The 13,371-nt window shown below is 45.5% G+C and overlaps 1 protein-coding gene across 2 annotated transcripts in view; it reads right to left on the bottom strand.

Annotated features, from left to right (window-relative positions):
* TTC28 (tetratricopeptide repeat domain 28) overlaps nt 1–13,371 on the bottom strand; it is a 109,204-nt gene that overhangs the window by 19,451 nt on the left and 76,382 nt on the right. For both annotated transcript variants that reach the window (XR_003988242.1, XM_030460919.1), the window contains exons 11-14: nt 13,086–13,304; nt 11,069–11,231; nt 9,343–9,483; nt 1,891–2,035 (exon numbers count right to left, since the gene is read on the bottom strand). Coding sequence is in view for 1 of the 2 variants with exons in the window: in XM_030460919.1 (XP_030316779.1) it covers nt 1,891–2,035; nt 9,343–9,483; nt 11,069–11,231; nt 13,086–13,304 (668 nt within the window). In the remaining variant the exon portion in view is untranslated. The remainder of the gene's footprint in view (nt 1–1,890; nt 2,036–9,342; nt 9,484–11,068; nt 11,232–13,085; nt 13,305–13,371) is intronic.

Here is a 13,371-nt window from a genome sequence, read left to right as displayed (position 1 = left end):
AGATGAAATTGCCTGACTCATTTAAAGTGAATTTCTGAACTTGCTTCCAATACCTCAAAAAGTCACTTCTTCCTGATGCAAGTCCTGGAGCTTTAATAGGACAGCAGTGAAGGAATGACATTTTTCAAACACATGGCTTGCATTTCATAAATAATAACTACCAGAACCTTTGAGGTGCTAGCTAGACACATTTGAGAAGAATGAGGAAATAACATCCATGTTCTACTTCTCTTTTGTTATTTATCAAACATTATTCCCCTTAACACCCCTGCTTTGTAGGACAATTGTTTCAGATGAGTCCCCAGTTAACAGGGGAGAGAGAAATCTTCTTTTGTTCCCAACAGTGAACCACTACTATCAAATGTCTAATGGAAACACCAACTTTCAAAAAAAGAGAGGTGCAGAAGTAACATCAAAAAATCCTGAAGTGCACACGTCAGATAATCAGACAGTGCAACAGAAAAGAAAGGGATATTCTGCATTTTGAGGGTGAGTATCACTACTTCTGTGAAGTTCTACATACTGAGCTCAGAAAAATGCACCCTGGTCCATAACTCAGTTCTTCCTCTCCACCATGCTCAGGGTCTGTTTGGAGCAGACTTCCAGACTGCACTGGGATACACTGACAACTGACAATTAATCTGACACACAGTGATTCCATCTCACTAGCAATCAAAGAATATCAGGAATTTGCAGTCAGTCTTAAGCTTCAGTTCTCAGGCAGCAGCAAAGATGAATGAACATTACTAAAGAAACAAAGATCAGTCTGGTAGTCTCCTCCAAAGGGAGTCTGAAGCCAGTAAGAAACACAAAAAAATAGGTCAGCTCTGAGGGAGAATGTCAAAGAGTAGAAAGTTGGAGAGACAGTGAGGTGCTTTTAAAGGCTTCTTGCCATTTGAAGTGGGAACAAAACTGCTGAAGGATAAAAATTTCCATTTAAAAGGAGTTAAAAATAGCTGCTGACCTCTTGCTGTTTCTGCAGCTCACCCTGCCCCACAGCCTCCAGGTGGAGATGCTGGGCAGCCACTGACACAGAGCAGCCCCAGGAACCTTCTTGGGAACCACCTCTGCTCTGTCCTGACACTGTTTACAACCCCACAGGAGAACTCCCCACTGCCTCGGGTGAACCAGCACACGTGCTCTACCAGCTAAATTTATCAGCCTCCCTTCAGCTGTGCCTCTTTCTGCAGAGCCTGAGTTGACAAGCAGCTGCTTCCCACAAGGGCAGATGCTGCTTTCCAGAAATAATTTGGGTTTTTTCCATTTGGTTGTTTTTTTAATACATATTCCCTTTTACTTGCTGCTCTAGGAGCTTTAGCTATCAGCAACACAATCAGAGCATCTAAGCCATAGTGACATGTGCCTACCAGAATTTTTGTCTTTAAAACTCCTAGAGTTTCATATTTTTATTCTCATAGTAGCTGTATATGCATTACAGAAACAGAAATTTCTTTTGCTTTCTTGCAAAAGCACCAACCCCTGGGACAGAAACACAGCAAGGACCAGCCTGTGAAGCTGCAGCCAGCATGGCATTGCAGCGTGGGCCCATGTTGCTGACAGGTTCCCAGTGCTGCTTTTCATACCTGTATGTACCTCCCACCTACACCCCCTAGGTATCTGCTGAGTTTGCAGATTAGTATTAGTGAATTAGGAATACAGTTCCTGCTTAGGTTCATCAAAAGCATTATACTTTGGCAGCTGACTGAAGTGGTACCAACAGCAATATACCTTGTCTCCACCTCCCAACACACCCAGTCTCACCATCTGGGAAGACCAAGTGAAAATCACCATGCTTCAGTTACCATCCCTGAGCTTCCTGTTCTCACTTTCCCACACTGACAGGGAATTTTGGTAAGAGAATCTCTACATTTTCCAGTGTCAACAGCTTACTCCTTCCATAGGTCCTATCAGTAAGTCATAGAGTGCACGGAGTGGGGGTTTGGTGAAGGAAGTCTGCCTCCTTGGAAGAGATGATGTTCCATCCTTAACAGGAGACACGGTACTGCTGAACAGACTGGTCATGCTCTGACAGCTCCTGTGGGCAAAAGGCAAGTGAGAAATCAATTGCAGAAATCTGAGGACCACTACAGGTTGCCCTGATTTCATAATATTGATGATGAGCCAGTCTCTGTCCACCCTTGCAGGACTCTGTTCTGCAAGACAGCAGATCTGCTGACAGCACACTACTTTGCTATGGACTTTCTCTAGAAATTCAAGTACCTGAAGTGCTGTTCACAGTTTTTACTGCATACCTATATATAGCAGTTGTATGCAGGCAAATATGAGACCCATTAAGCATTTACTTAATTACAAGAAGATGTGCACTTGGGTTTTGCACAAACTGATCTAGCAGAGTGTCAAAAGGAAATATTGCAACAGGGAAACAACAAGGCCTGCAATTGTTGCCACCCCTCTGAATAGCTCCATAAAGCCAGATGTGAGAAGTGACCGGGAGCCCATTTCTGACATCCTCACAGACCTCTGCACAGGCTGTCCTGGCATCACCAGCCACCAAACACGCACTCTAAGGAGACTGAGATGGAGTGGATATAAAAAGTTATTGCTTTGTTGAGGAAATGAAGTTGCTCTATTCTGGTCTCACTAAGCCAGCAGATGTACCCCCCCGAAAGGTTATTCCTTGGTTTGGTGCCACGAACAACCATTTCATTTGAAAAGGATAATTTTCCAGAAAGTTTTAACAGGTGGGTGTTAAAGGACGGGAGGGAAATGAGATATTGAACAGTAATGGTAGTGCAAGGTCTGAAATGTAACCAGAGTCACCACTGGGGCTCCCTCCATGCTTGGTCTCTGCACAGCATGGTGCTGTTTTGCTCCTCAGAGCTATGTGCCTTTGCCAATTTACACAACAGGAAAGCAGCTACAGTTCCTGATCCGTGACCCAACTGACATGCTCTGTCAGAACACTAGTCTGCAACATCCCTTTTTAAAGAACATTTACTCAGAAGAAATGCCTTATCTCTATTCTTTATTTTTACTTCTTGTCTGGTTCAATTCTTATATTAATAGTTGACCACATATTTGCTATAGGCATATATATTCACATGTACACACTTATATATGTGCCCATAACAGATACATGCACATTCAAATAGGCACACTATCTCTTTGTACTACCAGATTAAACCAACATGAATGAAAGACAAGGAGAGCAAAAATATTACACTCAAATGCAATTCCTCTACCACTGACAAACCGCAGGCCTCAGACATGCTCCTGACCTTTTCTGACATATACCAACAGACACAATTCTTTTTCCTCCCCTCTATTTCTCTATTCAGGTACTGCAAGCAGTCTCCAGAACCGGCTCACATCATGTCCAAAACCTATTCTCTAAAGAAAAATGGATGCTACCACCCATGCTCCCTACTGACAAGGAATTTATGGCCAACAGGAGTGATTTAAGAATCCAAACAGAAGCCGAGTGTCCAGCCATCCATGCTCTCCAGTCCTGGTGAAAGTATGAGCATGCTGCTGCTACTCAGAGCTGCTGAAAACCTGCCTGGGTGACCTGTGTAATGCCAACCTGACTGCAGGACCAGCACAGCCCCAGTCCTGCCTGCACTGCAGCATCTGACAGCATCAAGCACGCTGTGCCATGCTCACCTCTTTCCACACTTCATGTAGCACAGATTTTAAAATAAGATCAAGAAATAAAACCTGTGCTTTTCCACTCCCACACATTTCTGGTGCCCTGATCCCTGTGCTCAAAGCATACCTCCCAGTCTATCCTGCCTGGTACACAGCACAGCAGCCCGGACCTCCCCCAGGAGCGGCTACTTGCCAGCAGGTGGCACTCGCCAGCCTCTTTTGTGACAGACAGAGCAGATCTGAAGCCCTGGCCAGCCCGTTCCCTTTCCTCCCAAGACTGTACCAACAGCTCCCAAGGTGGCCTCTCAGGCGTTGGGGTACTGGTGATTGCATGGTGGCAAGAGGAAGACTTTTGAATCTTTTCCCTAGAGCACCAGTGCTGGCTCCTGTGATGGTGCACCAATCATTTCTACCTTGCTTTGGCCATGTGGAGGGGTCATCTTGACTCCTGCAGCAGGAAGTCTCTGCTCAGACTCTGCATTGCTGCTTATTTATAACCCCTTGTGTAAGGCAGCCTGTCCTGCAGCAAGCAGAGGAAACATCAACACTGGGGTCAGGACTGCATGCTTGGATCAGCATCAGCTCTGCTTCCACCCTTTGTCCCCAAGATGATCCCATAACAGCCTCCGAGAAAGGGGGAGGAAAACTGTGTCATGCAAGCCTGGAGCTCAGACTGATTAGTCCAGGCCTTCTGAGGCCTGGCTCTGCTTGCAGAAGATGAAGGTGGCTGTGGGTGGGCAGGGGGGAGGGTTCACACCACAGGCAGCGCAGAGCTGCTCTTGCCTTGGCACTTGGTAGGACTCTGGATGAGTCAAATACTATTCATGACCAAATACAGACATTCCAGAGGGCTGGGAGTCTGATTTGTTGCTGAACTGGTCTGGCAGTATCAGGAAAATGGGTGTCCATTCAGGCCCATCATTCTGCAAGCCTTCCTCAGAAAGACCCATCCTACAGATGCAGCCCCAAATCCATATTCAGGACCTTGGCACACTCACAGTACCAAGCTGTGGGAGGCTCCAGAAAACATTCAGATATGAGCTCCCTGTGGCTGCTTTAAAGGATCCACAATTATCTCCAGAACCCACCAGTGGTTGTACAAAACCCACAAACCACCCAGCATTCTCTGCAAGTGTGGTCTGTACTTGGGCAGCCCCAGTGCTGCACCCTGTATGGTGGAGAATCAGATAGGAAACTCCAGCCACTGCTTTCCTATCTGTTTTCCAAAGACCTCAGACCAGCCTCATCACCAGGCACTCACCTGATGATCCAGACTCTGGGCTGACCCTGGCTGCCATTCCCAGGTCTGCCCTGCTCACTTCCCTGGGTGCTGTGGGATGGGGTCCTGCAGGGATGGCCCCTCACCCACAGGCTCTGCTCCTGCTCCTGGCTCTCCATCCATTAGGGAGCAGCTGGTCCTCACTTTGAGATGACATATATACAGCCAAGAGGGCCAAAATCAAGATGAAGACAGAGTCCCACACCAAGAGGAGAGGGAACATATGACCTGACATCACCTGATGGTCACCAGGATGGAACCCTGAGCAACTTGAGATGAAGCAGCGGTCACCATGTTGTCACTGCTGCTGAGGTTCCATGTGGATTCTAACCAACTTCTGATAGGTTTCTCTGACTGGATTCACAGAGACTTCACTCCTGCTGGGGCACTGAGCTTGGTCTGGAAATTTCCAGCTATGCTTGTAGCACTGGCCATTAACCCTGAGCATGCTGACTGCTGGGAAAAATAAAGCTCTTCGCATTTTTAAGGGGAGCTGGGAGATAGGAATGGTCTTGGCAGATGTGAATTCCCATCGTGTTACAGTGCTCCTTACTCCTCAATTTGCCATTTACAAATTTGCACCATGCTGCATTGCAAAAATGGCCCTCAAGGAGCTAGAGCTATATTTTACCCTTTGAGCAGCTTCAGGGCTGATTCTCATGTCTTCTGCAAGTACACAGATATGCTCATAATGGTGGAAAGGCCAAAGCAGAAGTGGGGAAGCTATGTTCAGATACGGGCAGTGATCAAGTCCCCTGCTAGAGCAAAAGATGACGAACAGGAAGGAATTCAGACTTTAATCTGGAAATCCAACAGAAGTTTAAGAGCCCTAGGGAGCAGAGAAAACTGAAGCTGCATAAGACATGAGCAACTGGGACTGTCCTGGGAGCTGTATTGGTGGCACCCACAGCTTAGACAGATATTGCCTAGATCTCTGCAGTGTCCCTTTCTCCTCCACAGTCCATCTCACAGGTTTCTTAAGTTAACAGCCAAACTTCTACATTTTTGCTTTTTTAAGCAGAACTGCCAAAAAATCATAGAATCATAGAATTAGCTGGGTTGGAAGGGACCTCAGAGATCATCTAGTCCAACCCTTGACCCACCGGAGCAGTTGCTAGACCATGGCACTGAGTGCCACATCCAGTCTTTTTTTAAATGTCTCCAGGGACGGAGAATCTCCCACCTCACCGGGCAGTCCATTCCATAGCCTGATCACCCTCTCCGTGAAGAAATTCTTTCTAATATCTAACCTAAACCTCCCCTGGCACAACTTAAGACTGTGTCCTCTTGTCTTGTTGAAGGTCGTCTGTGAAAAGAGTCCAGTTCCCACCTCGCTACAGCCTCCTTTCAGGTAGTTGTAGACAGCAATGAGGTCTCCCCTGAGCCTCCTCTTCTTCAGGCTGAACAGTCCCAGCTCTCTCAGCCTCTCCTCATAGGGCCTGTGCTCGAGTCCCTTCACCAGCCTGGTTGCCCTCCTTTGGACCTGTTCCAAGACCTCTACATCCTTCTTAAACTGAGGGGCCCAGAACTGGACACAGTACTCGAGGTGTGGCCTTACCAGCGCTGAGTACAGGGGCAGAATCACCTCCCTGGACCTGCTGGTGACGCTGTTTTTGATCCAGGCCAGGATGCCATTGGCTTTCTTGGCCACCTGGGCACACTGCTGGCTCATGTTCAGTTTCTTGTCGATGCAGACTCCCAGGTCCCTCTCTGTCTGGCTGCTCTCCAGCCACTCTGTCCCCAGCCTGTAGCGCTGCATGGGGTTGTTGTGGCCAAAGTGCAGGACCCGGCACTTGGCCTTGTTGAACCTCATCCCATTGGAATCGGCCCAGCTCTCTAGTCTGTCCAGGTCCCTCTGCAGAGCCCTCCTGCCTTCGAGTTGGTCCACAAATCGTACTATTCTCTGCTTAAAAGCCAGGTTACCTGGGCACAGCAGTCTGAGGGCACCCATCTCAGACCTAGGGCTTCTTTCCAGTCACCAAGCTGTTGCTAGACACAGCGACTGGATGACTCCAAACAGTCCCAGCATCCACAGGGCCTCATTTTCTAACATGAGACCCCAACAGCATGTGCAGTTCCTGTGCGTGAGGGAACTTGCACTGGCCCCAAGCCATGCAAACTCCCTTGAGGATTTCCAACATTCAAGCACAAGATGTGAACATGCATTCAGGCCCCACATGAGGAATGCAGGGCCTGCCTTGGCAGTAGGGAAGACAAGCTCTTATTCTCAGCTCCAAGCAGGCCCTACTCCTCTTTGTACCCTGCAGTGCAGAAGCCAAAGAAAACAGATGCCATGCCTTCAATCACTGCTTGTGGGCCCCAGTTTTACCTAGTGCTCTGAAGCACTAGATCAGCAAAAATCCACTCAGCATTGACCTACAGCTACATGAACTCACTCCAGTACCAGCTGGCAGAAAAGCCACTGCACAGAGGAGGTGAGATGGAGTCTGGAGCCACAAGATCACAGTTTGTGCTCTGGCTAACTATTCCATGCTGTTGCTTAACCAGAGTCTAAGAGCTCACAGATCCCTGTTAGAGCTCTAGACCACTGCACAGAAATGCTACCTCTGCCACCAGAACCCCCTGGAACAATCACATCTGAAGGCCAAAGATGGGCAGGCAGGCAAGCCATGCAGCAATTTCTTGTCATTCTTTTTGTCATTCTCAGTGCTCATGGTGAGAGCATGAAAGACATGGCTGCTTCTAGTGCTCCTCTTGATGCTCCTGAGAGGGTGCTTTCATTAAGTGCCCAAGGTGCCACATCCCTGAGCTTCTCCTAAAGGCTCCAAAATAGTTACCTGACAAGGAATCTGAGGTAAGATCAGTAAGCCAAGTAATGCACTTGGCTCCTACAGAGGAGGAAAAAAAGATGCTGAAGGCCTGGCCTCTGCAGGTCTTCTGAGGTTTAGCATTCCCTGGAGCAGAACTGGATCATATTTTCCACCTGTAATCAGATGGACATTCTCCTGATGAACTAATAAAACATCTGAGCAATCCTGTGGATCTGCCTGTTTAATCCCAACAGGTACTCAAGAGTTCATTATCAATGCAGCAGCTTGAACAGATACACATGTGGGTTCTGGAAAGAAAACCAGCAAGTTGTTGGTGCCAACAGGCAGCTCACAGTTTCAGAAGGATGCTGTTACAGCTCACAAGCTCTAGTGATGGCTCATGACACTGCAGGCTGGAAGCATTTCTCTTCCAGCTGAGAAAGGCCTGGGCATCCAGTGCTCACAAACCATGCCGGAGCACAGATCTAGTTCTGGGTTGCGTCATGCAGCCCCTCTCCACTGGGGGAGTGATAACACTGGAAAAATTCTGTCTTCAATTTTCATTTTGAATGCTTGCCCTAATCAGCACAATAATGTGGAAGACTGAGATCTGATCAAGTTTTAAGAGGCAGAAAACGAGTGGAGACTGCACTGCTAGCACACAGCCCTGTAACTCTGGAAACGCAGTATATTCCTCACTATTTAGTACAACAGTTAAGATCACCAGAAACCAGTATTTCTCTAATAACTGTGTAGCAGATAGGTCCAAGCTCCAAACTCACAGATAATAGGGACAAAACAGAGTTCCACAGAAACTGTTCAGATATTCCAAACAGCATTTGGTCAGGAGAAGAGCAAAGTCAAAGTGTCTGCCCCTCAGCACATAGTTAACAATTGCTCACAAGTCCTTGCTGATTATCAGCTTAAGCTTTCAAATTCACCTAGAAACACAGTGAAGATCCTACCTTCCACATCTCTCAAACCAAGCTACTGAGTTCTAAAGTGAAATACATAGGTCTATATAGGTCTTTGCCTGTGCCTGGTGTCCTCCCTCCTACACAAGGCACAAGGATGCTTTCAGTTCTTGTCCTGCCTTCTTCCTACTGAAAATTTCTGTTTCTAAAGAAGGAAGCAATAGGACCCCATGTCCTTCCAGGACCCAGTAGGGCTAGGCTGCTTTGTCCTTCACATCCAACACTTGAGTCCGTAGAACAAAACTAACCCCCAACAGACCACTCTGTGGAAAGCCACCAAGCATTCAAAGCTCCCAGGCTGGATGCATGCAACACTACATGGCAATGGATTCTCAGTCCCATAAGGAGAAAGAGCAGAGCTCCCCTGAATCAGGGAGAAATTCTCACTGCACCACATGAACACAAACAGACAAGTCAAATTCCTACAGACCTCTCTGCTCAGAAGGAGAGTGTTACACAGCACTAACATACCAACCTTAGTCCTAAGATAGGTGCCCAGTGTTCCCCATACATACATGGTGTGAAGAATGGATGGATTCTGCAGCCCTAAAGGATATTTTGCTTCTGTGCGCCCCCACAACTCGGGGCAATAGGGAAACCACAAGTAATGGCACCAGCTGCACTCTACACTTGCAACTTAGAAAGAAGCCCATCACGAAGATGCCTCTTTGTGCTTGCTAAACCCCACAGTGCAGTGCTATATTCTCACCTATTCAGGACATTGTTCCTGCTGACCATTCTCAGGAAACCAGTTGGATCAGTCGTTGAGTTCAGCTTGTTATTCACCTCCTCAAACTGCTGGTCCATGATATCGCCAGCTTCACTCTCAGTCTCACTACTGGCACAGGCTCTGTGGGGGAAGAGCAGGTGAAGGAGTCATTGTTGCAAGACAGAGCAACAGCTTTGTGACAAATGTTCAGCCGTCCTGAGAGAAAAGGTTTTTCATACACAATATCAACCAAATGCTAAAGTCAAATTTTCTCTGGATTACATCACCTCCTCCTGATCACATTTTTTTCAAATCATTCTGTATCTTTCATCGTCACTTAAGGATAATAGGTGTTTGTGGTTACAAGGATGTTTATAGATAGCAGAACAACCTGCAGAAAGAATAAAATCACTATACAGCTACCTCAAGGGAAAAAAACACTGAAGAGAGAAATTAAACCTCAGTTTCCATGCCAGTATCTCCTAGTTGCAAAACCACACAGAACACACAGACATTGCTCCCCTCCTTGAAGACTGTATGACTGTCATCATCTCCTTTTTCTTGGTCAATATCATCCCCTAGGAACACCAGTTTCAAAGATGCACTGCCCCTGCAGGGTGGTGGCCTCTGATCCAGGCTGCTAACAGCAGCACCACCAGTGCTTTCACCATCAAAGTTGGGCAAGGAAAAGGACATTTGTCCACAGCCTCAGGGACTCAAAAGTGTTTTACTCACACATCTCAGTGCTGCAGAAAAATGCAAAATGGTTTAAAAAACTAACACACATTATAATTTAAAAGAGCCAGTGCCTCCACTTACACCAGTTTTGGGGGCTGTTAACAAATCAGCCAACACACACTTCTAGGTCCTCTTTGCACTAGTAGTAAACCAGACCTGCAAACTGCCAGTGTGTTGCTAACACAACCAAAGTAAAGCAATTTATGGCTGCCTAGCAAGCTTTACTTAAAACAGCAAGCTAAACTGTTGCCACATCCTTTACCATGTCTTGTGCTCATTAACAAGGAATTAGGACAGAGGCATCCCCAACTCTGCCTTTCAGACAGAAGTATACAGAGAAAGACCACTTGTAAATATCAACATGAAAAATACTCATACTGATCATAAGAGATCATAAGACTGAGTATAAATAAGCAAAAAAGCCTGACTTGTGATAAATCTTTAGGATAAAAAAAAAATGTGGAACATAGCTGTGAGACATGTATAAGTAATGGATAGGAGTAAAGTTCCTCCCTCTTTGCTGAAATTAATCAGATGGATTAATTCACTGTAAATTATTTATTCAGCTATAGCCACAAGAGAACAGATTTGGGAGGTGGAGGGTGAAATTCCTACAGTATTTGCAGTTTTTTGTAAGTAAACTTTTCAAAGGGAATTAATTACACTGGTAACTAAGTAGGATGGAATCTGCCCATATACAGTCAGACATGGCATCTGCCTCCTCATCCCATCTACAGAAGCACTACCCAGCCTACGAGTTCAAGCCTTATTTGCATGTGCATAGAGAGTCACTTGGCAGAAAAATATCCATGAGTACAAAAAATACATGAGTACAAAAATAAAGCATTTTTTTTGTTGCTGCAAAAATTTGCCTGCACTCTCTCAGTTCCCAGTCTTCTTGGACAACTAGCTCATCCCAGACTGTTATAAATTGCTCTCTAGTGGGAGAGTGGGAACCAGGATGTTAAACTTCCCCTCCTCAACTTACCGGGTGTAGTAGGAGTCCACACCCAGAGCCTCCCGCACACTTGAGATGTGCTGTTCCAGTGCAGAATTTGTTGTCTGCAGGGTCACGCTGTTGGCTTCATGGAATTCCCCAGCATTATCTGTCAGGCTGTCACCCAGATAATACTCATGGAATTTCAGAATCCCTGTAAGACACCCAAATCAGAAGGTTATTTCTGCAGGGCAGAAGGTTATTTCTGCCAGCAGCTGTCTAGGAAGGCAGCACAGATCCTAGAGTTTGGTATTTCCAGTACAACTGGGGCAACTGGGGCAAAGCGTTTCTCACTGTGCTCACAGCACAGTCTTGCTTTTAAAATGTGGTTATGTGCTTTGCAGATGATGGCTCAAAGGTATAAAGGCAGAGCAGTGCTTTTATGTGATGCTCAGAATGCATCTGCTATTGCAGCAGTCCCATATAAATTATAAACCAGAACTTTAATGCAAGCACCTACAAAGGTAATTGGCATTTCAATTGATGCACATTAAAAATACCTTCTTATAGCCTCTGAACAAATTGAACATACAAGGCTCAAATGCTGAACAAAAATGTTATTACTACAGCAGAACTTCTTCAAATCATACAAAGACTTTTTCTTTCACTTATATGAATGAAAATACATTATATACAAAGAAAGAAAAAGATAGATTAATGCACAAAAAATACTAAAAGATAGCATCTCACAATGGGTAAACCAAATAAAGAACACTCACTGTTTTCTTAAGAACTCAACTTATTACTGCAGATAAAACCTCCCTCCATTCAGATTGGCATATCCTTCCTGATATAATTAACTCTACAGCCTGTGATGAACAGTAAATGGCTGCTCTGGGTGCTCTGTTTGCCTTGACAGCATTAATTATTAAACCAGTTAAGAAGCGTGGAGGAATAAAGAATAAAGCTACTCCTTCTGCAGTAAGAGCAGCAGATGCAGAAGCACTGAAAAAGCTCTAAGGGTACAATCTAAGTGGATAATGAGGATCCTAGTTTGTCACTGAAGCTATTCTGTCCATCAGCACTAATGAAACACAGGGTCCCTGTAGCTGGGCTGGAGTAACTGCAGAGCTGAGACTGATCATGATGCCTATTGGCAAACCCTACCCTTCCAATCCACAAAAATTTCAGTAAGATTGTACTTTATTGTGCAAACTACAGGTCTAAAGAGCAAATCAGTGATTGGGTGCATAGCAGGACAACACCATCCTACAAAAGCAACAGTACAAAACACCCCCCAAAATTATATCTCACAATCACTGTCATCCCATCTGAATTAAGGCACATGTAAATGTTTGTTTCCCTTCCCAAAGCATTTTTGTTGCAATCTAAATAGGGCTTTTTTATCTCTTTAGCTTTGTCACTGTGAAGGGCTGCAATTATTAAATTATATCCAGAAAAAACTTCTGAAAATTTACAGTCATCATTTTATTAGATAATGAACAACAGCTGTCTGCGAAAAGCAATCCTCTTCAAATTAATCCTCCTTGCTCCTCTGTGATAAGTGTTTCCACATTTATATGAGGAGAATTCAGAGGATCGAGCAGTTCAATGGCATTATCAGGAAGCAGGGACGCCCTTCTGTTTCCTGAATCCACTTCAGTGAATGAATGTCAAAAGCTTTTGGAAGGATAAAGCACAGAAATATAATTAAAGTAGGGATTCTTCTGTAGTGAAGATTCTCACAGAGCCAACACACTCAGAATCTCATTATTGCTCTGCCTTGCCCTGTGGGAAATGTATATGGATTGGAGGCTAAAAAATGGAAATATTAAACATGTGAAACATTTCCATTTCTAGGTGAACATCAAAGGCCTGAATAAGCATTTCTTTGTCATTATTGCTGTGGCTAAGCCACAATTTTTGGTCTATTCACCTCTAAGGTACTAGATGGAAATAATTTGCTTGTATGTTCACTCTTGTCCCAGATTCATTCTTAGCTACAAATGGTGCAATTCTCCTTTTGTATGGCTTGTTCATAGGCTCTCATCTCCAAAAAGGACCTCACCTGCCCCAGGAGCCAACAGCCAGCTGTACAGATAACCTGCAGCCAGTGAGTAGTAGAGAACAAGTCCCCTCTGGCCATTCACTGTCTCCAGGACCTGGTCAATGGTCACTGGAGAATAGGGATCAGAGTCCTGCTGCCCAGTCTGACGTTCCACGAGCAGGTCAGCAAATGCCCGTGTTCGTCCTCTCTCTGCTACTGCCAAAGCTTCATCGTGATGACCTGAAAAGACAAAGCCATCTCTCAGACCTGGCACCAACATGGTCTGCAGGGCAATGTTGCAGAATAA

The sequence above is a fragment of the Calypte anna genome, chromosome 15 (assembly GCF_003957555.1).
Source record: "Calypte anna isolate BGI_N300 chromosome 15, bCalAnn1_v1.p, whole genome shotgun sequence".
NCBI classification, from domain to species: Eukaryota; Metazoa; Chordata; class Aves; order Apodiformes; family Trochilidae; genus Calypte; species Calypte anna.
The sequence above is the reverse complement of the archived record's forward strand: the minus strand, read 5'-3'. Positions and strand labels throughout refer to the sequence as shown.